We start from the raw sequence: 26,600 nt of genomic DNA, 5'->3' as shown, positions 1-26,600 counted from the left end.
GGAAATACAATACAGATAAGACCAGACCAATTAAGGTTAAATTCAGGTCACAAACGACAGCAGAGAATATCTTAGCAAAAACAGGGAAACTACCAAAAATTATCTATATAAACAGGTATGGATGAAAAGAGAGATGAATAAAGAAGGGAGGATGAGAAAGTAGAAAGAATGAAAGCTAAGGAAAAAACAAGAACAGAGTAGAGTCAAAGAGAAATTCTATTGGAGAGTGGTGGATATGAAAGTGAGGAAATGGTTCATAGCAGAGAAAAATGGAAGGGAAACAGGAAACAGGATGGAGGTAACAGAAAATTAAAAGTGTCTTACACAAATATAGATGGCTTAATAACAGGCTTGAATGAACTGAATTATTACCTGAAGGAAAAAGAACCAGACATAATGGGAATTGTAGAGACAAAATTGAAAGGTCCACTACCACCCAACAGTGTAGGACATGGTACATATAATTATTGGATTAGAAACAGAGAGGTAAAACAAGGGGGTGGAGTTATGTTCCTGATTAAGGATATAAATGCGAGGAATGTCACATATGGAAAGAATGGAGATGATTATGATGGAAGTGGAGGAAAGAGATGGAAAGAGCAGGAAGTTTGTGGTAAATTATGTGCCTCCTAAAATGGCTTTGTGGGAAGAGAGAAAACACAAAAATATATTAGAAGACACAAGGATAACACTAAATAAGATAATGGAAGATGGAGGGAGAATAGATATAATGGGTGACTTCAATTGTAAAGAAATCAGATGGGAAGAGATGACAGTGAAGGGTGGAGACGACCTATGGGGAAATGTACTACATGATATGATTATAGAACATACAATGATGCAATGGATACAAGAGAATACTAGGTATAGAAATGAGGAATAACCATCAAGACTGGACCTAATAATCACATCAGAACCTGAAATAGTGGACAAGATTGAATATAAGTCACAAATAAGTAAAAGTGACCACATATTGGTTGAACTGAACTAAATGAAGAAAAACACATGAAAAAAAACGAACAATATAGAAAGGGAAGATTGATGTATGGAATTTTTTTTTTTATTAAATAAGAGAATTTTTTCAAAAAGCAGACTGGGAAAGGATACACAAGGAGGAAACAACAGTAGAAGAGAAATGGAATATTTTGACAAAACTTTATAAAGGAGTGGAAAAGTATGTTCCAAGAAAAAATAAGAAAAAGGATATATAAACTGGTGGTACAACAAAAGATGTAGGGAGTTTAAATACAAAAAGGATAAAGCTTGGAAAAAAAAAAATGGAAGACAAAAGACCTGAAAAATGGAAAATAAATTCTAGTTATAGAGTGCATTATTCTGGTTTATATGTAGACTTCCATGCCATTTTTTAAGAACCATTTGAGAAACAACACTGTAAGCAATAGACAAACATACAGCGTGTGTTTATCTACTTATATTTATTGTGATGTACAAGAAACAGATATACTGCCTTATATTATCCTGTGTCCCAAAAAGTCCATTTATCATACTTTGCCTTAGATTAGTTTGTGATATGATATTTGTTTGTACAATATCATCGTTGTTCAATGGTTCCATGCATCTAAAAATTGTGTGTATTTACCTAGTTATATTTTAAGGGAAGTGGAGCTATGCTCGTGGTGTCCTGTCTTCATATCTCATTTTATCTAGACTGTTTTCAAATTCGTGTATCATTTTTGCACACACCACATTCTCATCTAACTTCTTCCAAATGTCTATTATCCTGTAGGGAAAGCTGTTCTTTTTTAGGTCTCTTCTACAATTGTTTTTAGATTTTTTTTTTCATGTCCTCTTGTTTCTTTACTATCCCATTTTATCAGATCCTCTCTATCAATAATTTCTATGCCTTTCATGATTCTATAGTTATCAAGTTTCATCTCAATCTTCTTTGATCTAATGTATGTAGCTCAAGTTTTGCCAGTCTCTCCTCATATGATAGTTCTGAGGGCGTTGGTGCCAATTTCGTAATTGCTCTATGTATTCTTTCAAGATTTGTTATACATTTTTGTGTACACTCAACTCTCGATTTAGCGTACCTCAGATTTGTGGACTTTTGATTTAGTGGACAAAAAAAGTGTGTCCAGTAGTAACTGCGAAATTCCGGACGAAGTCCGTAAAATGAAAATTTGTCTGATAGGTGTCCAGTAGTAATGGTCAAATAGTACCTGTACTGTACATATGTAAATAGCAGCAACTAAATTTAAGGTAAGAAATGGTTCAATTTCTTCTTTATATGTAATGTACATCATTATACATATGTACTGTAGCTTATTACATATCTAATACGTATGTGCACAGTGAAACCTAATGGACAATTTTCTATGTAATGGACTTATGTCCGGTATCCAGTATTGGTAACGGATGGACCCGATTTTCAAATAACAGACTTTTGCAAATAACGGACAAGGGTCTGCACGCATTTGTCCATTAAATCAAGGGTTAAGTGTACTTGGTGACCACGTCGTTGCTGCATACTCCAACTTGGTCTTATCAAAGTGACTAGTATTTTCTTCACCATTTCTTCATCCAGGTATGTAAATGCCACTTTGATTGTTCTTATTAAATTATAAGTTTCTCCAAAAAATTTGTTTATTTGTTTCTCAGGGGACATATTATTCACAATAATGACTCCCAGGTCCTTCTCATTTTCCACTTTTTTAAATTTCTTCCTCTCCCAATTTCTATGATCCCACTATTCTTTTTTTGCTTCTTCCAAATTCCATTATACTACACTTCTTAATATTGAATTTCATCTCCCACTTCCTACTCCATTCCCATACTTTATTGAGATCATTCTGCAGCGACTCACAATCTTCTACAGTAATCACTTTTTTCGGGAGTTTTGCATCATCCGCAAAGAAGCTCATATAACTTTCAATTCCTTTATCCATATCATTAATATATATAGCAAACATTATTGGGGCCAAAAATGTTCCTTGTGGAACTCCACTAATCACTTCATCCCAATTAGAATGTCTCTCATCCACTTCAGTAGTTTGCCCTGTATTCCTCCAGCAGTTTCTAATTTCTTTAGCAATTTCTTATGTGGCACCTTATCAAAAGCTTTTTTTTTCAGGTCTAGAAATGCACAATCAGCCCATCCATCTTTTTCTTGTATTATATCTATTAGTCTTGAATAGAAACACATCAAGTTTGTGACACATGATCTTTCTTGTCTAAATCCAAATTGCTTTGGATTTAGTACATTTTTTCCAAATGCCTTACCCATCTATTTTTGATGATTCTTTCACAAATTTTAGCTACTGTACTTGTAAGAGAGACCAGTCTATAGTTAGTAGGGTCTTTCTTTTTTTCCTCTTTATATATAGGTACTATATTTGTTCTTTTCCAATCAAGTGAAACTTTTCCTTCTTTCACTGAACTGCTTATTAGACTATGTATTTTGTCTGTTAGTTCATTCCTGCATTCTCGCAAAATCCAGTTTGCCATTTCATCTGGACCATGTGATTTTCTAACATTGAGATTACTCAAGTGATTATTTCTTTCCTTGTTACTTCTATCTCTTTCATAGGGGGTACTTTCTCCTCCCACTTGACATCTCTAAGTTGTATGTTCTCCCTCATAAACACTGATTTAAAATGTTTATTCATAATTTCTGCCATTTCTGTTTCCTCTGTGTATTCAACTCCTCCTTGTCGTAGTTTCTCTAATTTTTGTTTGTTTTTAAGTTTGTCATTTACAAATCTATAAAATAGTTTTTGTTGATCTTTACATTTTTCTATGACATCCTTTTCATGTTTTCTCTTTTCTTCTCTGCGCACTTGTACATATTGATTTCTATAACTAGTATGTATTTTCCATTTTTCAGGTCTTTTGTCTTTCTTCCATTTTATCCAAGCTTTATCCCTTTTGTCTTTTAACTCGCTACATCTTTTGTTGTACCAACATTTTACTTTTTTTTTTCTTGTTTTTGTCTTGGAACATACTTTCCCACTCCTTTTTAATTTTTTGTCAAATTTTTCCATTTCTTTTCTACTGTTGTTTCACCCTTGTGTATCCTTTCCCAGTCTTTTTTTTTTCAATTCTCTTATTTAATCAAAATTTCTTTTTTCCATACATCAATCTTCCCTTTCTATATTGTTCATTTTTTCCCATGTATTTTTCCTCATTTAGTTCAACCAATATGTGGTCACTTTTACTTAGTGGTGTCTTATATTCAATCTTGTCCACTATCTCAGGTTCTCATGTGATTATTAGGTCCAGTCTTGATGGTTATTCCTCATTTCTATACCTAGTATTCTCTTGTACCCATTGTGTCATTGTATGTTCTATAATAATATCAAATAGTACATTTCCCCATAGGTCGTCTCCACCCTTCACTGTCGTCTCTTCCCAGCAGATTTCTTTATAATTAAATTTACCCATTATAACTATTCTCCCTCCATCTTCCATTATCTTATTTAGTGTTATCCTTGTATCAATATATATTTTTGTGTTCTCTCTCTTCCCAAGAAGCTATTTTAGGAGGCACATAATTTACCACAAACTTCCTGCTCTTCTTGTCCCTGTCCTCTATTTCCATCATAATCATCTCTACTCTATTATTTCCATATGTGACATTCCTCATATCTATATCCTTCTTAGTCAGGAACATAACTCCACCCCCTTGTTTTACTTCTCTGTTTCTAATCCAATAATTATATGTGCCATGTCCTACACTGTTGGGTGGTAATGGACCTTTCAATTTTGTCTCTACAATTCCCATTATGTCCAGTTCTTTTTCCTTCAGGTAATCATTCAGTTCATTCAAGCCTGTTATTAAGCCATTTATGTTTGTGTAAGACACTTCTAATTTTCTGTTACTTCCATCCTGTTTCCTGTTTCCCTTCCGTTTTTCTCTGCTATGAACCATTTCCTCACTTTTATATCCATTACTCTCCAATAGAATTTCTCTTTGTCTGACTGTTCTGTTGTCGTTTTTTTCTTAGCTTCTATTAATTTTGTTTTCTCTTCCTCTCTTTCCTCTTTATTCATCTCTCTTTTTATCCATACCTGTTTTTATAATTACTTTTTTGCTAGTTTCCTTGTTTTTGATAAGACATTCTCTGCTGTCATTTGTGACCTAAATTTAACCTTAATTGGTCTGGACTTGTCTATATTGTATTTTCCCAATCTATATATTTTTCAATTTATTTCCCTTTTTCTTGTTCATCTTCTTGAACTATATTAATATCTTGTTTACTTTTCCTTTCTCCTCCTTCACTCTTGTAGTCCTATTTGTATTATGCTCCTCTTCCATTCCTAATATAATTATACATTTTTTATCTGTTAAGTCTGTACAGCCGCGACAAGTCACGTGGCAGGGAACGTGACTGATGTTCACGACCTGACGCTTCTCTGTCAGCGCGACCCTGCTTGACCCGACCTAACCCAGTGCAATTACCTAATTACGCACCACGGGTAACTTGCCCACGCAGTATATATATCGGCTTCCGCCGCATGTAAAATCAGTTCACTCGTACCTTACAATAAAGGAGACGAACTCACAAAAACCTCTTTCTCTTCACCAATAGTAGCATCGCTACATGTCTCTAACTATATTTCTTTCTCTCTCATCACTTTAATAACTTAAGACCTTAGTTTCTCTCATCTGTTGTTTCACTATATCTCTAAATCAAATTTTGTTTTTATCTTGGACTTTTTTTTCCAACCACTTACCTCTTTTGCTATGGACTCTTTATTCTCTTTATCATTCCTCTTTAATTCATCATTCTCATCCTTTACTTCTCTTAACTGCCTTTTTAATTCTTCTATTTCTTTAGTTAAGTTTTGATTCTCCTTCTTAAGTTCTTCCAGTTTATCAACTCTTTGTGTAACTAGTGTTAGTTGGCTAAACCTAACCTCCCATGCTTCGTTCATTTTTTTTTCTTTTTAATTTCTCCTCTAGATTTACGAGTCGGGGGAGGTTGTCATCTCCCTCATTAAAGCCATAGAATTATCTCCTCTTTCCACTGAGCTGATATTATCTATATTTCTACTTTGCATACCTCTGCTCACCTGTTCGACCTCGTCTGTGTCATCTGCATCTGCACACCTTTTGTTGACACCACTTCTGACGTCCAAGGCCTATTCCTCCCCTTCCTCATTTTCTTCCATTTTCCTCAATGCCTCCCCTTCTCCTTTTTCTTCACCTGCCCACTACACCACGAGCTTTCCCCTTCCCTACTAATACAACACAGGTATTCCATGGTCGCTGAAATCCACGTAATTTGCGTTTTTTCAGGAGTTCCAATCTTCGACGTCAATCCGACTGTGTATTCACCTCGGATCTGCTGCAGCCTCTGTTCGAGACAGCCAGACACCACCCTACGGCAGTGAGCTCAGAGCTCATTATTTGCCGATCTCTGGGTAGGTCTGAGACCACTCACACACCACACACCACACACCGGGACAGCAAGGTCACAACTCCTTGACTAACATCCCGTACCTACTCACTGCTAGGTGAACAGGGGCTACACGTGATAGGAGACAAACCCAACTTATCTCCGCCCGGCCGGGGAATCGAACCCCGGTTCTCCGGCTTGTGAGGCCAGTGCCTTACCAATCCGCCACCGAGCCGTGTGTGTGTGTGTGTGTGTGTGTGTGTGTGTGTGTGTGTTTACCTAGTTGTATTTTACGGGAAGGGGAGCTATGCTCGTGGTATCCCGTCTTCATATCTCATTTTATCTAAACTATTGTGTGTGTGTGTGTGTGTGTGTCCGCGCACGCATGTGTATGAGAGAGAGAGAGAGAGCTAAACTATCCTATCTGCCGTCAGGCTATTTCAATCAGCACAGCGTGCAACCCGGGCACGATGGGGTCCCATTACCATAACCCATTTTTTTTCTTGTCCCGAATTCGATGCTCCCCAAATCAATATCTATTCATAAACGATACAATATGACAGTAGACGTCTCCTTCTGAAATATGTCACGATGTTTCGCAGGTTTGGCGAGTCAGATTTTAAAAAATAAACAAAACATATGAAGTCAGTCATATCCATTTTGATGAAACAAATAACGTGTTCTAGTGTCCCGACATTCTTATTTTATCTATTTATTTATGTATGTGTCAATTTGTGTATTTTACGAGTGCACGTCGTGGTGCTGACGGCGGTAAAGTCGTCCGTGACGAACTGTCCACCTAAGCGGCTAAAATCACTCAACTATTGTATGCATGTCAAAACTACGCTCGTGTTATCGCGCACGTACGCGCACGCAAACACACCCGCGCGCACGAGCATAAAAGGGACGGAGAGGTGATCAGTCTAATCTCTCCAAGACTGGAATATGACACGGTGGTATGGCTTCCGTACATGTTGGGTCTAATAAACAAAATAAAAAGAATAGAAAAAAAAACAACCGTTAAGTGTATCCCTAGACTAGCGGATAAACCATACGAGAACACATTTGCGGAGAGCAGAGGTGATGCGGTCGCAGTATTTAGGTCAGTGAAAGGCATGGAGGAAAATGACAAAATATCTTGTTGGTCTGGGCAGCACGCGGTCAGAAAAAAAACAGTAAAATTTCAATTCAAAATAAAAAATGGATTTAATTATAAGTATGCTGGAAGGATGGAGAGAGAGGGTGTGTGTGTAATATTCAGTTACGTTGTTGAATCTCCCATTAGAGTTCACCCAGTCCACTGCAGGGCCACCGGTTTAACTTTTGTGGGTTAACACAACCTATGTGCCTCACCAGGGAGGCTTCTTCCGGCTTGGTAAGCTTGTATGGAGGGTAAGAAATGGATGCGTGGAAAGTGTTGAGTCTGAAACCAGTGCTCCACCAGCTCAACCAAAGGGAGGAGGTGGTATAGCACTGAAATACGACAACTGCCAACTGCACCTCTGATGCCCGCCGAAAGAGAGAGGGAGCTGTACAATTACCCAATTGCACTTCCCGGTTATGTGAAAAATCGTGGTTCAAAACTTATTTTCTCTTCGTTTGTACCCGCTATGTATGTGTGTGTATTTACCTAGTATCTTACGGAAGGGAAGCTTTGCTCGTGGTGTCCCGTCTTTGAATCTCGCAGTGTCTAGTTTGCTCTTAAATTCGTGTATTGTTTTTGCACACAGTATTTTGTCCAGTTTGTGTGTGTGTGTTTACCTAGTTTCCCTAGTTGTATCTTACGGGAAGGGGAGCTATGTTCGTGGTGTCCCGTCTTTATATATATATATATATATATATATATATATATATATATATATATATATATATATATATATTAGTGGGAAAGGTGGAGGGGGAAACACGGGTCTTTATCTGATTATCGAGTTTATTCCTGACCGGTTTCGCTTACAATCCCTCCTCTGAACAAGCTATTGTAAGCGAAACCGGTCAGGAATAAACTCGATAATCAGATAAAGACCCGTGTTTCCCCCTCCACCTTTCCCATAATTTGTCCCAATGTCTCTACATATATATTAGTATAAATGGGCAGTAAGTTTTCTTGTAAACATGTTCGATTGAAGACTTAAACAATGTAACAACACCAAGAAACTACACATCTTAGAAAGAGTCTACATTACACAATACACTCCTATCATTAATATACAGACAGACACAGTTAGTACCTTACAACTACACAGCGAGGCTGCGTGGCAACAAGGCCCAAACGTCCGGCTACCGTGACCAGCTGTCCAGCGACGTCCTGTTGATACGAAGACCTCACCTCCGTCCAGTACCTGACTCCTAACTCTCCTAGTTCCCCCCTTTTTACTTGTATTTAAACTCCTGTTCTGTATATGTAATCTCACTTACCTGAAGATGGTTGGATGACTCAACCGAAAGCTTGTATTTATATTTTGTGTTATATTTTTCGTTACAATAACATCATGGATCTCGGAAGTATTGTGTTTGACCTCCCCTCAAGAATCAAACAAACTATTAGAAAAATTGAGAAAATCACTAAGAAGATAGTGGATATTGAATTAGCTCTGGTCTTCAATCGAATATATATATATATAATATATATATATATATATATATATATATATATATATCACAATGTCTAGTTTGCTCTTAAATTCGTGTATAGTTTTTGCACACACTATTATTTTATCCAGTTTGTTCCAGATATCCACCACTCTGTGTGGAAAACAGTTTCTTTCAGGGCTCTTCTATAACTAACCTTTTTGAGTTCCTTATCATCCCCTTGTATTTCTCTTATCCCAATTTAGTGTTTGTGTGTGTGGGGGCGCGCGAGTATTAAAATTTTGTTCCGATCGGCCACCCGCCATTGGGTCATCGTTATAAGGATATCCACTCGTGTCATAAAATTATAAAAGCTACATGACTGTTAACGTGCAAAGTACACGGGTAAGGGTATATGAACAAAAGGCGTTGTGTTGTTTTCGACGTAGTCGCTTCATTTACTATGTCATATCGCGTTCGATTCATGACTCGTCGTATTTAAACATGCGGTAAATGAAAATTATAATCAAATCAATATGAACGAAAATGATAAGCAAATAATAATAAATAAATAAATAAAAACGGCTACCACCACAGCTAAGTGTGGCTTAGTAGACACTACCAATGAAAGAGAGAGAGAGAGAATAGTGTGCGCGCGCGCATGTGCGTGTCACTGCTGGAGTCGGGTTGACGGAAGCCTTGACGTCTTCACACAAGTGTACTAATAAATAAAGAATAATCGTGGTGCTTTGCTATTGGATAAGCAGCCCCTACATAATTTACATTGCACAATATTATTGATATTAAAGGGATAATACTGATCGAGCTGATACAGGAGTCAATATTGCACTATAGATCGTTAGATGGCCAATTATTAAAAGTCGCTGATTTCATCTTTTATTTCCTGTTTACACACACACAAACAAGGTTACAACCCTTTAAGTTGAATACACCCGCTGAAGTTAACCGAATTAAAATTTCGTCGCCATTTTGAATTCTAGAATCTTTTACAACGGAGATGCGGCCCCCTCCCCGCTCACTCCTTCCCATGTGGTAGTGATCAGAACAGTCCTCAAAGGACGTCATCGTTCTGATGGAGTTATAATCTTATATGTCGTAAACACAGGGGCTATGTTTGGACGTGGGGGGACGACCTCACAATTGGACATGTATGCACACCTGTTTGCCGACATTGGACGATCAACAGTACAATGGAAAACAAGAGTTGGCGTGTTCTATTTCTCTCTCTCTCTCTCTCAACAGTCCATATGTTAAAAATAATAAAAAGAGTTTGCGCATACTACTCTCTCTCTTTCCATCAAGTATAAAAATACAATAGCCTGACTTTCCTCTGCAAGAAATGAAATCACAGTGGCATCGCGCCGACCTAGTGACAAGGCGGGAAAAAGTAGTGCATGGGAAGGAGAAGGGGGTTTTATTTCTGCACCAGATAAAAATGCAAACATAATAGAATAGAAAAAATAACTAATTGTTATTTGATGGTAATATTCTATGATAAATATATTTTTTTAGTGGGAGATAAGCCAATTGTTGTTTGCTGACAACACTGCGCTTGTAGCAGGATCAGAGGGATTGAGGAAGCTAGTGACAGAGTTTGGGAGGGTGTGCAAAAGAAGGAAGTTGAACATAAATGTGGGTAAAAGTAAGGTGATGGTATGTACATGTGGAAAGAGTGGCAGCAGACTGGAGGAAGTAGATAGTTTTTGATGCTTAGATGCAAATGTGGCAAGAAAGGAAGAGTGGAGGTAGAATGTAGATTGAGAGAGGCAAGTAAATGCCTTGGAGGATTAAAAAGTGTAATGAGAAATAGACATTTGGGAATGGATGCTAAGAGAAGATTGTATGAAGGAGTGATTGTACTGAGAGCATTGTATGGGGAAGAAACATGGAACATAACAGAGGAAGAGAGGAGTTTGAGTGTGTTTGAGATGAGGTGCCTGAGAAGTATGATTGGGGTTACTAGACTGGATAGAGTACGTAACGAGGAAGTGAGGAGGAGAATGGGGATGGAAAGGGAGTTGGGAGATAGGGTTGATGAAAGAGTATTGAGATGTTTTGGACACATGGAAAGAATGAAGAAAGATTAGTAAAAGAGGTGTGGAAAGCAGAGGTGGAAGGAGTGAACATGATGGGGGCAACCAAGGATGAGATGGATGTATGGAGTAAAAGGGGCATTGGGAAAGAGGGGAATGTCTGTTGAGGAAGGAGAGGAGAGGACAGAAGATAGGGGTGAATGGAGAATAGTTGTGTATGGACGATGCTGTGATGCATGAGGGGGTGAGGGAGTATGTATGAAAATAAATTGATGCAGCAAAAAACAGATTTCTCCCCGTCTTCTCCATTTCTGCATGAGGGGACAGAGAGGGCGGGATGTCACCAATTTAATGAAGCAGCCTTGCTGTGGGTGTGCTGTGTCTTGAAACACTTCTGACCCAGGGTAGTAGATGATATGCAGGGATGACCCATCATCCAGGAGGAGCCAAGAAAAGAGGGAGGGAGGGGGTGGATGAGGTTGAGTGTGTGGGGATGGAATGGGTGTTTTTTTTTTTTTTTTTTTTGTGGGGGGGGGTACCTCCCTTGTACAGGGGGAAATAAGCCTTTGTTATTTGTATGTATAAACTTTTCAATAAGGAATGCCAACAAATGTAGTACTCTAAGAACACAGAGAAGCAAGTGAGCTGGGAAAACATATTTCTTTGCCTCACTACACACTATCGCGTGTTGCCTTGAGTTTAACTAACTGGAATCCTACATCCAACAGCAGCCCTGAGTTCCCTCCTGAAGATCTCTTTTGGAAGAAATGCTAGATAGTTGTCTGTTGTATAAATGTGTGACTGTTTTGATGTTACTAACTAGTAAAAATGGATGCTCACTGGTCGAGCGGGTTAGAGCATAGCTACTTGTGACAGAGACAGAGGTGACACTGCCCTTTAAGTTGGAAGAGGATGATAAACCTTGGGTTTAGTCTATAGACTGAGTAGCAACCACACAGGGCTGCAGCTCTGAGCGGAAGTGAAAATGTTGATGAGCTTTATAAAGAGAAAGAAGGGAAATGATATTCAGTGATGTCTGTCTTGTGGAACCATTTCATACAGGTCCCAATTATAGAATTCATCACAAACTACCTTTTACACCAACATCTGTATAAGCCAATATTGGAGCTCCTAAGTACAAGACCAGATAATTAGGTTCCCCATACAAAAAAATAATTATATACTCTGACAAAAACTGAGGATAGGGATGAGCATAAACAGGAATAGTTATACTATAAATGGAGAAACATTCATGGTCTCTGTAGGAATGCAGAGATGACACGCTGTAACAACTTAGAAGATGATCATGAATGTTAATATATGAGGCATTTCTTAAAATGTACAACAAAGGAAATTAATAAGTATATATCAAATATGGCAAAGGTGCCAACATGGACAGGAATGCAGGAAATTAAAGATACCCAATGAAGGAAAATTAAACGAAGATTAAATACAATATACTGCAAAACAATAAATGACCAAAATCTCAATACGATATGTATACTTCTGAAAGAAATTTTTTACAAACTCTTCACATCATCAGAGGTCTAGAAAGAGGCATTCTAAAAAATGTTTGCCATATGAAAGAAGTAGAAATCCATAACTGGGAAATTAAGAAAAAGTCAATAAATAAATAAGTAAAATAAATAAATTAATAGAAAAATAAATACAATAAGCCAGTCTATCTACTCTCCCTTATAAAGGAGGTAGCCAGCCATAGTTACCCACTCTCACCAATTTCACTCCCATCCACCACCCATTTATTTATAAAATAAAATAAGAAATCTAACCTCTTCTAAATCAACAGGTCCTGCCACCATGTAGAGCTGCTCAAAGGTAATAAGCCAGGGTTCAGAACGTAGCCTGGAGACCGGAATCTGAAGGCGAACTTTCCCCACAAACCCGGCCTTGACCTCCACGGGCATTTCCAGATATCGTAAGGCATCTTTGCGTAACGGTACATTTTCAAGCTCAACTTCACCTACAGAATAAAAATAGGGGAGAGAGAAATTAAATTAAGAAAAATAACATCTACACAGAAACTTTTTCCACTATATCTATTTTACTAGCCCACCATGGTCTTTGGATCACGTCTTGGACTCGTGATCGACAGCTATTTCCCTCCCGGAAGAGAGCTCAGAGCTTGTATGACCGATCTATGGGTAATGCTGTGACAAAATTTCATGCCCACAAGCATTTACTGCATTTATTTTCTGACACTCTTCTTACCATGTCTTACCTTTTAAGAGTCCAATAGATAGTTGATCTGTATTTAAGTTTTCCAGGTACTTTCCTAAGTAATTATTGAGCACCCAAGTTGCAAGTCCTTCCAACATGGTCAATGTAGATCTGACTATCAAACTGAAAACAAATATTCTATTCTGTATTAGTTGGAAATTACCAGTATATATACATTAAATTCACCAGTACACATGCATGCATCTTTCAACCAGAGATAATATCTTCCATAATAGAAACGGCCATAGACTATAATGAGCATTTGCAATACAGTACTATCGGACCTCACTCAACATGACTTCACCATGCACGAAATTTCATGTTTACATGAATAGGTAAAATATCCCAGCATTTGCCGAACACAACCATGATTGCATGATTTAAATAGCCTACCGGGTCATGTTGTGCACCAGTGTCTGGAGAGGGTCTGGGAACCTAACCTATTTTATCTCATAAGACCTGTTATTCGCCCAACATGAATTTTGCTTACATGACAGGCTAAGGAACCTAACACTCATGTTTGGCAAGGTCTGACTGTATATTGTTGTTTGTCATAATATTGTGGTAAGTCATATATCTAGCATGACACTATCAAACACAAAAAATAAAATAGTAAATAAAATGCCACATGTATTTTTTCACCTGTGAAAAAGGAAAGTCTATAAAATGTTGATGAAAAATACAGTGGTCCTTCTACATATGCAAGAGATGTATTTTGCTTGGAGCAAATTTGTACAAAGTGAATACTATATTTAATTTACTGTTGTACACAATACAATAAAGACAACACCATAGATGAAAATCCATGTGAACAAGTTGTATAGACACGGTAAAGGAAACATGGACTGGAGGTGAAGCTTTATTCCTGACGTTTCGTCACCTTCACCTGGGCCAAATCTTCAGCGAATATAGCGCTTCGTGATTGGCTGTCTCAGCGGGCCAATCAGGACGCAGCGCTATACGCTCGTACACCCCCTTGAGCCATAAGGCGGGTTTATAATCTCTGTATGTTTCTAGTATGCTCATTCCTTTGAGAAAGTCGTTAGACGAAACGTCAGGAATAAAGCTTCACCTCCAGTCCATGTTTCCTTTACCGTGTCTATACAACAACACCATAATTTATAGTACCGGGTAGTATACAAAGCTCAGTTACCACCAAAACCAATTCAATGGGTCATATAATTTTACCAACAAATACCAAGGCTCAACTTACTGACTGGCTATTTGAAACACTGCAAACTATTAGTCTTTTATTTTTATTTTTTCTTATGATATCACTAATGCTGATTAAGAGGAGGGAACTGTGGTGGAAGAGCTGTGCCTTGCTCTTCTGCTTATAAAGCAAGGAGTGTGGTTAGGGCCAGGGATACCCATCACTGCCAAGTTACCTGGTGAAAGGGATGGTTGAATGGGCTCCAAGTGTTTCTGTTGTAGCTGTGTTTTGATTTAGCTACCTAGTTATAAAGGGGAAAGGGCCTTTGGCACATACTGTACTGTATATGTATATATACAATGGCAGTATACTGTATGTGAATTACTACTTCTACAAACTTATTGGACATGTATGTGCTTTTACTTTCACTTTCCAAATTGACAGCTAAGATGACCATCATATCTTCATCCACAAAAATATTTATTCCTTTTCAACAGATATCAACCAAGATGTTGACTATGAATTCAACTTTAAATGGTGGATCCAAGATTATAGCCAAGATTCTAAAGCTAAGAATGAACTTAAGACTGATCTAATAGAAATTAGGGAGTAATAAAGATGTTGGATTAAAAGATTAATTGAATTTCTTCTTCTTAATGAGTAGACTATCTTCCTGTGTGTTTGTCTTTATTTGTTGTCCTTTCATGCAACTCTATAACCTCTCTATCTCTCATGACTCACATGGCAGCAGCTCTCCCCTTGTATGGTTTCCTCATACTTGTCCATCGTATTACCAGCACTGTATAAAATTCTTGTTACTCATAACCCAGATAAGAATGAAATGGCACTGAAGATAATATAAATACACATTGCTGGTTTTCATATGTGCTGGACTGTATATATATTTTTCTTCAATAGTTGTGACACCATATTATCACATTTACAAATGTATATCCCTTCATTTGTACATATGACAACTTAACAAGATCATAGCTATTGTAGGGAAAACTTGTATGGTTTTACATCACTAAGAAATAAGAATTTTAATGACCTAGTTCGTAAAAGCAAGTTTATATTTGATCTCTTACTACTTCCTTGAGAGCAGCACTAGTGATGAACAAGGGAAGGCAGAATTTTTATCAGTCTTTGTGCAAATTTGCATTTTAGAATGATTATATACTGTTCTACCTTGTAGGCATTACATATTGGAAAATACTGTTGTAGGTAATAAGTGGAAAAGAGAAAGGAATACAAGATAAAAAAAATCTTGCAGCTAATGATCTAATGGTGACAATCTTTTTTGTCAAATTTGTCACCTTCATAGGCATAGGCTACGTGAATGAAGAATCATAGCTTAAACCATATTAGAGAAATTATAGCTGCTAGTAATGTTTTTTAAGGGGCCTTGTATTTGTTAAGTAGTAGTTTGTTCATTACTCTTGATTTATTTTTGAGGGTAGGTTCAGTTAGACAGATTTTTTTTTTAGTGTGGGTATTTTTAGGTTGGTTAAAACCCAATATTTTCTTCTGGAATTGAGCAGAATCTACTCCAAAAGGTGCTCCTCAACCCTACTTCCCATTTTAATGAGAAATAGACATTTGGGAATGGATGCTAAGAGGAGATTGGATGAAGGAGTGATTGTTCTGACAGCACTGTATGAGGCAGAAACATGGAACATAAGAGAATAAGAGTTTAAATGTGTTTGAGATGAAATGCCTGAGAAGTATGGTAGGGGTTACTAGGCTGGATAGAGTGAGAAATGAGATGAAGAGGAGAGTCGGGGGGGGGGGGGGAAAGGGAGTTGGGAGATAGGGTTGGGTTGATGAAAGAGTATTGGAGTGGTTTGGACACATGGAAAGAATGAATGAAGAAAGATTAGTAAAAGAGGTGTGGAAGGCAGAGGTGGAAGGAGTGAACAAGAGGAGGCGACCAAGGATGAGATGAATGGGGTAAAAGGGCCACTGGGAATGAGGGGAATATCTGTTGAGGAATGAAAGGAGAAGATTGGGGTGAGTCTCTCTTGCAGGTTACCCAGTTCCCAGGTAATCAACATTAGCCATTGGATGGGTTCACATGCCACTCAAGGAAGAGATATTGTTTTGTGCTGTTAGTTTCTCCTTGTACAAGTTACTTGCAAGGCTGGGAATCATTTAGACTGCTGTTCTTAGGATTACTTCAATCTCACTTATATCTTTAACCTTGTGTAGGACCTTAGTATTGATGCATATTCAAATCTAGGACAGACTAGGATCTCTCTGATTTTTTCATCATCTCTTCATTCATGTAGTGAAAGGTCACCTTTAAATTCTTCAGCCACCTGTACTTCTTCTGTTATAATCTTACTGGTATGTTTGTCAAGTGACAGGTTATCCCTGAATAATCCTCATAGAGGGACCAATGATAGGTACTGTACCTGCATGCGATGGACATGCAAAATGGACAGCAGAACCACCCAATTTCTAAACCTATCAATCCCCTTCACTTCATCAGGAGGTGCAGCCAATAGAGGCCGACACTCAAATTCTGGACTGTGTGTGTGTATTTACCAAACTGAAGTATACAGAAAAGGAGTAACATTCATTGGGTCCCATATCCTACTTCCCAATTTACAAATTCATGTACAGTTCCAACTTAATCGATATCTTTGATGTTCAATTATTGTATCTAGATTTTAATTCATGTATTGTTCGAGCTTGGGCTATATCACCTTCCAAGCTATTCCAAGTATTTATGCATCTATATGGAAAAATGTACACCAAGGTCTCTTAATCCAACACTCGCCAACTGCCACTTGTGTGGATGTTTGGGCCCAGGACATAAAACTCACTTCAGGAAATGGCCCATAAGTGTGTTTATGTCCTGGGCCCAAATGTCAGCACAAGTGGCAGTTGGCGAGTGTTGGATTAAGAAACCTAGGTGTATTTCTCGACATCCTTTAGTCATGTGGTCTTAATTTGCTCCCATGACCTCTTAAAGCTCTCCCATCTTTAATCAAGGGATCTCTTCTGTCAATACAATCTATCCCCTTTAATGACCTGAATACTGTAATCATACTATATCTTTCTCTTCCTGCTTTAAAAATTGTCAGACCTAGTACGTTCAGTCTTACCTCATATAGTCTATCTGCCAGGCTGGGTACCAGTTTGGTTGCTGCCCTTTGTATTCTCTTGATCTTGTTTATATCCCTCACTCTATGTGGGCCCATACTACTGATGCATATTCCAGTCTTGGATGGATCAGGGTTTCAAGATTTTTCTCTTCATCCATATAGTGAAACACCACTTTGATCTTCTGCAGCAGTCCATGTGTCTATATCATAATCTTGCTGATATGTCTATCAGGTGACAGGTCTTTTATCAACATTCCCAAGTATTTCTCTAAGGATGGTCTTTGTCACTCCTGCCCATTTCCAGTACTTTGCATTTTTGGTATTAAACTTCATTTCCCATTCTTGGCCCCATGTAAAAATAGTGTCTAAATCTTTTTGGGATAGTTGACTGTCCTCTTCATTTTTCATTCTTCTCATGATTTTTGCATCATCTGCAAACATGTTGGCATAACTTGTTGTTCCTTCTATTGTGTCATTGAAATAGACAAGAAACATTATTGGTGTAAGCACTGAACCTTGAGGTACTCCACTCATTACTGCTCTCCATCTTAATGTTCTATCCATCCTTTACTATTGTCCTCATGTATCTTTCCTTCAATTTTTTTTCATCTACTGGAGTAGTTTGCCTCTCAGCCTTCCAACATGATCCAATTTCCACACAAGTTGACTGGGAGGTACAATGTCAAATGCTTTCTCTACAATGAGGTAGTTACCCCATCCCTCTCTCTTGCACTGCATCAATCATTCTCAAGTAAAAGCTTAAAAGGTTTGACACATGACTGACTGTCAGAATGTTCATATTTTCAAGATATTTGGTCCATCAACCTTTCACATATTTTCACTATTGTGCTGGTTAGTTATACTGGCATATAATTTTGTGGTGTCTCCTTATATCCACCTTTGTGAATTGGCACCACATTTGCCCTTTTCCAATCAGGCAACACAATGACTTCTTTCAATGAACATGTAATAATACTGTGAATCTTGTCTGCTAGTTGTTCCCTATATCCTTTAAGTATCCAGTTTGAGACTTTGTCAGATCCTGAAGTTTTTGTCACATCCAGTGACTCCAAAAGAGTGACCACCTCCCTCACTTCCACATTTCTATCTTCTAAACTTGGTTTTTTGCTCCCCTCAACTTCTCCCCAAAAAGTGCTCTCTTTTGTGAAGACTGATTGGAAAGTTTCATTCATTACTTCTGCCTGAACTGAGGCTTCTTCAAGGATCTCACCACCCACTATTAACTAGGCGATTACTTCCCTATGTCTTAATTTGCGAGTTATAAACCTATAAAACAGTTTCTGTTCATCTTTGCATTTATCTACTACACTTTCAAGATTGTTTTCTTCCTCCCTGTGAATTCTGTATAGACATTCATAGCTTGCTTGTAAGCTTCTTTTGTTTTATTGCTTTTTCTCTTCTTCCATTTTCTCCAACCCATGTGCCTGGCTTTTTTTGCAATCTTACATTTTTTTGTTAAACCAGTGTTTCTGCTTCTTCCACCCCCTAGTATTTGGTACATGTTTGTTCAATCCTTACAAAGTATTACAAAGGAGGAGCATGCCGACAGGAGACCTTTTGGTCCATAATTGGGTTGGATGGAAAAAAATTATGATAAATAAATAAATAAAAATAATAACACAAATAATAACAAAATTGGTAAAGTTAAATAATAAACAAATAGGTAAATATTAAATGATAATAAATGGACACATAAATAATAATCAAATAAATAATAAACAGACAATAACAAACAAATAAGAAATAAATGGCAGGCATTACAGCATCTTCCTTAGGTGTTTATCTAAATGAATCTTAAAGCTTCGAACTGAACTACATTGCACTGCCTCTGCAGGAAGTTTATTCCATTCATTTACTATACCATTGGCAAAGTTGTTTCTGACCATCTCCAAATTAAATCTATTTCCTGATAGTTTGAGGCATTATTTATTGTCTGATTCTCATTCAGTGTGAAATTTTTGTCACTTTTGATGTTGTCAATTCCCTTTAGAATCTTAAAGACCTGTATCAAGTCACCTCTGAGTCTACACTTTTTAGAGAAGATTCATGTTTTATTTTTTATATTTGGAATCAGTTTTATGGCACGCCATTGTACTTTTTCCAATCTGTCAATGTCTTTAATGAGATTCAATGACCATATGGAAACAGCATATTCCAAATGTGGACAAACTAATGATTTATATGTTGAAATATGTAAGACAGATAAGTGGATGGGTGGTGAGATAAACACAGGGAACCGTTTAGGGATTTATTCTGACGTTTTGTCCTTACCAGGACTTCTTCAGAGTACTCTGAAGAAGTCCTGGTAAGGACGAAATGTCAGAATAAATCCCTAAACGGTTTCCTGTGTTTATATCACCACCCATCCACTCAATGATTTATATAGCTTGTTAATGACAGGTGGAATTTTAAAGTCAAAAGATTGTGCAATCAATCCTAGAATCTTATTTGCTTTCTCAAAAGGCTGAAATACATTTAGATGATTTGAGATTGTTACTGATAATTACACAAAGATCCTTTTCACTATCCACTTTTGTTAACGAATTTCCAAATAACTTGTAATAGTACTGTTATTATTACCTATGTGCATAACTTTGCATTTATTTGTGTTAAATTTCATTAGCCACTTTTCCTACCATTGCTGTAGTTTATCTAAATCTTCTTGAATATCTAATTGGTTTAAGTGATCATTTGCCATGCCACAGTTTTGTATCATCAGCAAATTTGGAGACAATAGATTTCAGTCTGTGGTCTATACCACTTATATATACTATGAATAGAAGTGGCCCAAGAACGGAACCCTGAGGAACCCCACTCATAATATTTTCCCATCTAGAAGTTTTGTCATTTAAAACAACTCTGTATTCAATTGTTCAACCAATTACTAATCCAACTTAATAGGCTACCACTTATTCCGTGTGAACCTAATTTAGTAAGTAGTCTTTTGTGGGAGACAGTATCAAAAGCTTTTGCAAAATCTAGATATATTCAATCTATATTGTTCCTTTTGTCATAATTTGAGATGATTGTGTTGTAGAATTTGAATGAGTTAGTCACACAAGAATGTTTTCATCTGAATCCATGCTGGCTATCATTTATCAAACAGTTACTTTCTAAATGGTGTTTGATAGCATCTCTGATAATAGTTTCCATCTTTTTTCCTACAACTGAACTTAAGCTTATAGGTCTGTAGTTATTTGGTTTCTTTTTGTCACCTTTTTTGAATATGGGAGTAACGTTACCTAGTTTCCATTCTATTGGGACATCTCCTAGGTTGTTAATGTCAAGATTTCCCCTTTCTTCCTTTTCCCAAGGTATTCATGAATTCCTTCCAGTTTCCTTCTTCAAAGATTTTTTTCAACCATAAGTAATCTGCTTTCCTAAAATTGAGTTCCCCTTGCCTGTGTGATTTATTCCTTGGCTCTACTTCCTCATCCTCCAGCTGAAACTTAATTGTTATATGGTTACTTTTTCCTATGGGGCAAAGGTAGTTCAAGGAGATGATGATGTCTGACTCTTTCATTAGTAACAGATCTAATCTTGTGGGAATGTCATCTCTTACCTAGGTCACTTCCTATAACCATTGCTATACTTAACAGGGTATTTCCCCAGGAATATGTTTGACTGTCTGCTTCCCATTCCTTCTGGTTTACCTCACTGTAGTTAAAATCTCTAACAAGGACTATATTGTTTCTTTGTTCAATATTTTTCTTTAGGAAAAGAGCTGTATCCAGTAACATTTCATGATATTCAACTTCATTAAAAGTTCTTGTCAAGGGGGGGGGGGTACATATGCCATTATGAAGTCTCTTATATTCTGCCATTTAGTACTAAATTTTAGGTGATTTGCTTCAGTCTTGTCTTAACTCTGATTCTCTTCCTCCACTCTTTATGTCATTTCTTATCATAAATATCACCCCTCCACCCAATTTATCTTCTCTGTTCCCCAACTGTGGGTAAAATTCTTTTGGGAGTTTTGTTTCTACTTGACACAAAATATCAAGCCCATTTACCCTTAAATAGTCATTCATCTCCAACCTAGGCGATAGTAAATCATGAACATTAGCATATATTACTCTAAGTTCCCTTGTGGTGTTTCCTTTGCAGTACTGCCTTCCTGGTTTTTTTTTTCAGAAACCATTTCCTCACCTTCTGATTGACATCTCAAAAAGTCATTTTCCTCTTTTCTGTCCTTGGCTTCCTGTAAGAGCTTTCTTGTCTTTGTTCATTCCTATTCATTAGCATCTTTCCTAATCCAAATACTGTTTAGATTATTTTCTCATGCTACTTCCAAGACTTGTTGAATACCCTGTTTGCCATGGCTTGCAACTTGAACCTTATTTTCATTGGACACACCATTTCTCTTATACTGACCTAACCTATACATGCTATCAATTTGGTCTGTTACACCCAAATCCTTCCCTAGAGTTACTAAGGCAATTTCCCTAATCATTTGCATTTCTTGTTTATGGCATGTGCATAATTGTAGTACACAAGAAAGGAGCAAAGCTCATTGGGTCCAATCTCCTACTGTCCAATTACACTTAGCCTCAAATTCATGTACATTTCCAACTTAATCTATAGCCTCAATTTCCAATTATCATTGTTGGGTTTGAATTCATGTATTTTTTGAGTTTGGGCTATATCACCTTCTAAGCTATTCCAAATATTTATGCATCTATACAGTGTGTGTGTATATAGTTTATCACAGAAAGGAAGCTATACAGTGGCCCTTCAATTCTACAACACAACCTACATATATGTACCCAGGTATAATACATTTGCCAATGGGCAAACCCAAAGTAATAAAATACCTATGATTTCATGTAACTGATGTAGTAGAAGTTCTCCTTTTAATTCATGAAATTGTGACTTTGAAAATGTTTAAAATATTCAAGAAAATAACCTGTTCCTTGAAATCTTTCCTGTGGGTCAATGACCTTCATTTCAGGTCAGAGTAACTGATATCAGCATACAAGTCAATATACATATTACAATAAGTCATCCCATCCTATAAATCATTAATTCAAGAGTAAAGAACAGTACACTATACAGTTCTAAAAGATTTTGACATAAAAGTGGCTCAAATGTGACGCATCTTTCTTATACAGGCATATATCTAAATCTGATATAACATGTCTATAGGACCACTGATGGGTATCTTTGAGTGGCCTGCAAGATTGATGTCAAAAGGAACCATCTCCCTGCTACCTATCACCAAAAGCCATCAACACCTATCCTTAGTTGCAGCTCTTGGATTTGTAAATTTTTGTCTCACCTGGTTCCACAGCAATTTGCTAAGACAGACGTAGGTCAGGTCGGGTTAGTTGCTTGAATCACATTAAAAATACAAAAAATATATGTTTCATGAAAACATAGCGGATGAGATGAAACTTCACAAAGTTCTAGCTCTAAGAGGTTGATACCCTGTCTCTATACTAAACCTACAATTTCTGGTATCATTCCAGGAGCTTGCTACAGGTTTCTGGAAATTCACCAGATTTCTCTTTCATCTTTGACTGTATTTCTTTCACCTTTTCACTTAACGAGTGCTGATAATTCGCATCCACTATGATAAGCCAGTGACCTAGAAAGTCCTAAACTAATACAACACAGGACAGCAGTCCAACATCTCTTCACAGAACAATTAATGGGAGGGCCAGAAGACCACTGCCAGCTCCTGCAAGGCTGCAAACTTCATGTTAGTGAAATTTGAGGCAACAATTATTATCACACTTCTCTTATTCTATTACATATTTCCTTATTGTTAACAGTCAACAATGCCTAAAACTATAAATGGCCAATAATATCAATGTATGTTAATAAGCAACATTAATTTAATTACTTTTTTCTACATCACATAAACCACAAAAGTATCTGGACTTAGTTTAGAAAACAAAGTTTCAAGGTTAGAATTTCAAGGCAATTCAGATATATTAACATCTCCACTGATTCAAAAGCACATTTCAGATGTTTAACCAAAACAAATTCTGTCATAATTCTGCAAATCAAGACCCATGCATCCCTTATGATATCCGAATACATAACCTATGGCAAACATTAACCATTCCCGTCCTACCAAGTATCTTTAATATTTCCCAATTCCTTCCACCGTTCGTATATCCATTTAAAGTGTCATACATTCACACTCAAAGGGCCTAGAATTGAAATAAAACACTCAAAAATTACCCACCTCTTTCAAAGTATCCAGTTTGAGGTTTGACATGATAAAACATTGTAAAGCACTGAATATCCCAATCATCACCATACACAGTCAGATTACCGTAACATCATCAGTGACTCACTGACAAAAACAAACTAAGAAATAAATATTTATATTTTTACGAATATAAACATTTAATGTATATATTAATACTATGATTGATTTATGATATACCATGGTTAACAATATTTTCAATTGTTTTTAACTTTTATTTAAAAGTATATGTAACATGATATTTTAAGGCCGTGTCGTAAGGGGTACATGACGTATGACGGTAATGAAGTAATCAAATGGAAATCGTTTTCAAAAGAAACTCTTTTATAACAATAAATATGTTTTTGATTATATTTTGTGTGTGTTGAGTTCCTACCTTGTATGCCATGAAATACGTTCCAACCTTGATGTCTCACCTGTGTAATAGATACTGCACTTGCTCATAGATCGTGTCGGTAGTGTGAGATGTGACGAAATAGTGGCAATGTAAACTTTTTAGGAAATTTCAGATACCGCCAGATGTCGAATGCGTATCCCAGCGGACATGATGCTGAAAATATATTTTTAAGATTGGCTGTGAAAACGATCGGATGACGACATACATGATCACACGTCTGGGGTTAGGTGAACATTAAATAAAATAGTTTAACAACAGGATGTATGAATATCTTTGTACTGTATTTAATGGTCATATGTGCAATTGTTAATGCGCTGCACATTCATTCATATTTCGTAAGGGTTACAGTTGTTGAAGTTTCTCGACACTTCCTAGGTAGCAAATAACATGTACACACACTCACGAATGTGTATTTATCTAGTTGTATTTTCCGGGAGAAGAGCTATGCTCGTAGGAACCCGCAGTTGTATCTTTCCGCATCCAGTTCTTTCTAGTCGTGTATAGTGTGTGTGTGTGTGTGTGTATTTACCTAGTTGTATTTCACGGGAAGGAGAGCTACGCTCGTGGTGTCCCGTCTCCATATCTCATTTTATCTAAACTATTTTTAAATTCATGTATTGTTCTTGCACACACTATTCTTTCATCCAACTTGTTCCAACTGTCTATTACTCTGTGAGGAAAGCTGTTCCAACTGTCTATTACTGTGTGTGTGTGTGTGTGTGTGTGTGTGTGTGTGTATAATATATATATATATATATATATATATATACTGTATATATATATGTGTGTGTATATATATGCATATATATATATATATATATATATATATATATATATATATATATATATATATATATATATATTAGGAAGATGTAATGTAGTGATACATTTGTAAAGTGAGACTTATTATCCCACTGTCGGAGAATAATATAAGAAAAACAGAAGATCTGTATATTTGGACCACCAACTGAGGACCACAGTCAGTGGTCGAAATATACAGATCTTCTGTCTTATATCATTCTCCGACAGTGGGTTAATAAGTAATATATATATATATATATATCACAGGTGAGAAATGTAGTAACACATTTATAAATCACAACTAACACCACAGTCGGACGAAAGAAAAAGTTGCGTAAGCGGAACTATATATTTCGATTGCTACCTGCAATCCTCTTCAGTAGTACAAAGTGGCAACCTCTTACAAAAGAAAGGGAACATGAGAAAATAAAAAACATCACTGCCCCAACCCTAGTTGACCTGAGGCTGACACGAGGTCGGGTCAGGGGGAGGGGGAGGAAGCTTGTTGACAATATTTTTGGTGATGAATAGTTCTGAAATGATGTCTGGGGTCCATTGACCCTTGGAAATATTCATCGTGGGCAGATAATCAATTAATGTTGATTCCACCTGTTCTCGTTTTTTCCCTTAGCTTCTATTTTTTTTTATTTCTCATCCTCTCTTTCCTCTTTATTCATTTCTCTTTTTATCCATACCTGTTTATATTGTTCACTGTCAGCTAGTTTACCTGTTTTTGCTAAGATATTCTCTACTGTCATTTGTTACCTGAATTTCATCTTAATTGGCCTGGTCTTATCTGCATTGTATTTCCCTAGTCTATATATTTCTTCCATTTCTTTCCCTGTTTCTTGTCCATCCTCTTGAACTACTTCTAATATCTTGTTTACCTTTTCATTTTCCTCTTTTACTCTTGTGGTTCTATTTGGATTATACTTCTCTTCCATCCCTAATATAATTATACATATCTTTTTGTCCGCTAAGTCTCTTACTATAGTCTCCTTTTCTCTCATCACTTTAATAACTGTGTCCTTAGTTTGTTCTTACATCTGTTGTGTCACTATATCTCTAAATATAACGTTGTTGTTCCTTTGGACTTTTCTCCAACCCTGTGCTTCCTTTGCTATGGACTCTTTATTTTCTTTATTCTTCTTCTTTAATTCCCCATTCTCATCTTTCACTTATTCTAACTGTCTTTTTGATAATTCTATTTCTTTATTTAGGTTTTGATTCTCCTTCTTTAGTTCTTCCAGTTTATCAACTCTTTGGGTAACCTGTGATAATTGGTCAAACCTAACCTCCCTTTTTTTTTTTTTTTTTAGTTTCTCATCTAGATTTACTAGTCGGGGGAGGTTGTCACCTCCTCCCTAATTAAATCCATAAAAACAGTTATCTTCGACTCTTTCCATTGAGCTGTTATTATCTATATCTCTGCTCTTGACACCTCTACCTCCTTGTTGTTCCTCGTCTGTGTATTCTACCCCCCGTTTGTTTACACCTCTCCAAAGATCCGGGGCCCGTTCGTCCCCTTCCTCATTTCCTTCAATTTTCTTCAATAATCCATCTCTTTCTCCTATTTCTTCACCTTCCCACTACACCACGAGCTTTCTCCCTTCCCTATTAATACAACAAGGTACTCCCTCGTCGCTGAGATCCACGAAAATTGCACTTTTTTCCCGAGG

At 36.9% G+C, this 26,600-nt stretch overlaps 1 protein-coding gene across 14 annotated transcripts in view; it reads right to left on the bottom strand.

Annotated features, from left to right (window-relative positions):
• Vps13D (vacuolar protein sorting 13D) overlaps positions 1–24,182 on the bottom strand; it is a 250,150-nt gene extending 225,968 nt beyond the window's left edge. For 12 of the 14 annotated variants that reach the window (XM_076208559.1, XM_076208564.1, XM_076208569.1 and 9 more), the window contains exons 1-3: positions 24,100–24,182; positions 13,224–13,345; positions 12,775–12,965 (exon numbers count right to left, since the gene is read on the bottom strand). In XM_076208559.1, coding sequence (XP_076064674.1) covers positions 12,775–12,965; positions 13,224–13,345; positions 24,100–24,167 — 381 coding nt within the window. In that variant the 5' untranslated portion in view covers positions 24,168–24,182. Of the gene's footprint in view, positions 1–12,774; positions 12,966–13,223; positions 13,346–23,699; positions 23,814–24,099 lie in introns of those variants that run through there. The other 2 variants (XM_076208567.1, XM_076208565.1) reach the window with 2 other exon arrangements.
• Between the last annotated feature and the right edge of the window lie 2,418 nt (positions 24,183–26,600).

This window comes from Oratosquilla oratoria, chromosome 25 (assembly GCF_046742065.1).
Source record: "Oratosquilla oratoria isolate Oo_2021 chromosome 25, ASM4674206v1, whole genome shotgun sequence".
NCBI classification, from domain to species: Eukaryota; Metazoa; Arthropoda; class Malacostraca; order Stomatopoda; family Squillidae; genus Oratosquilla; species Oratosquilla oratoria.
This window is presented reverse-complemented; position numbering and strand designations above follow the sequence as displayed.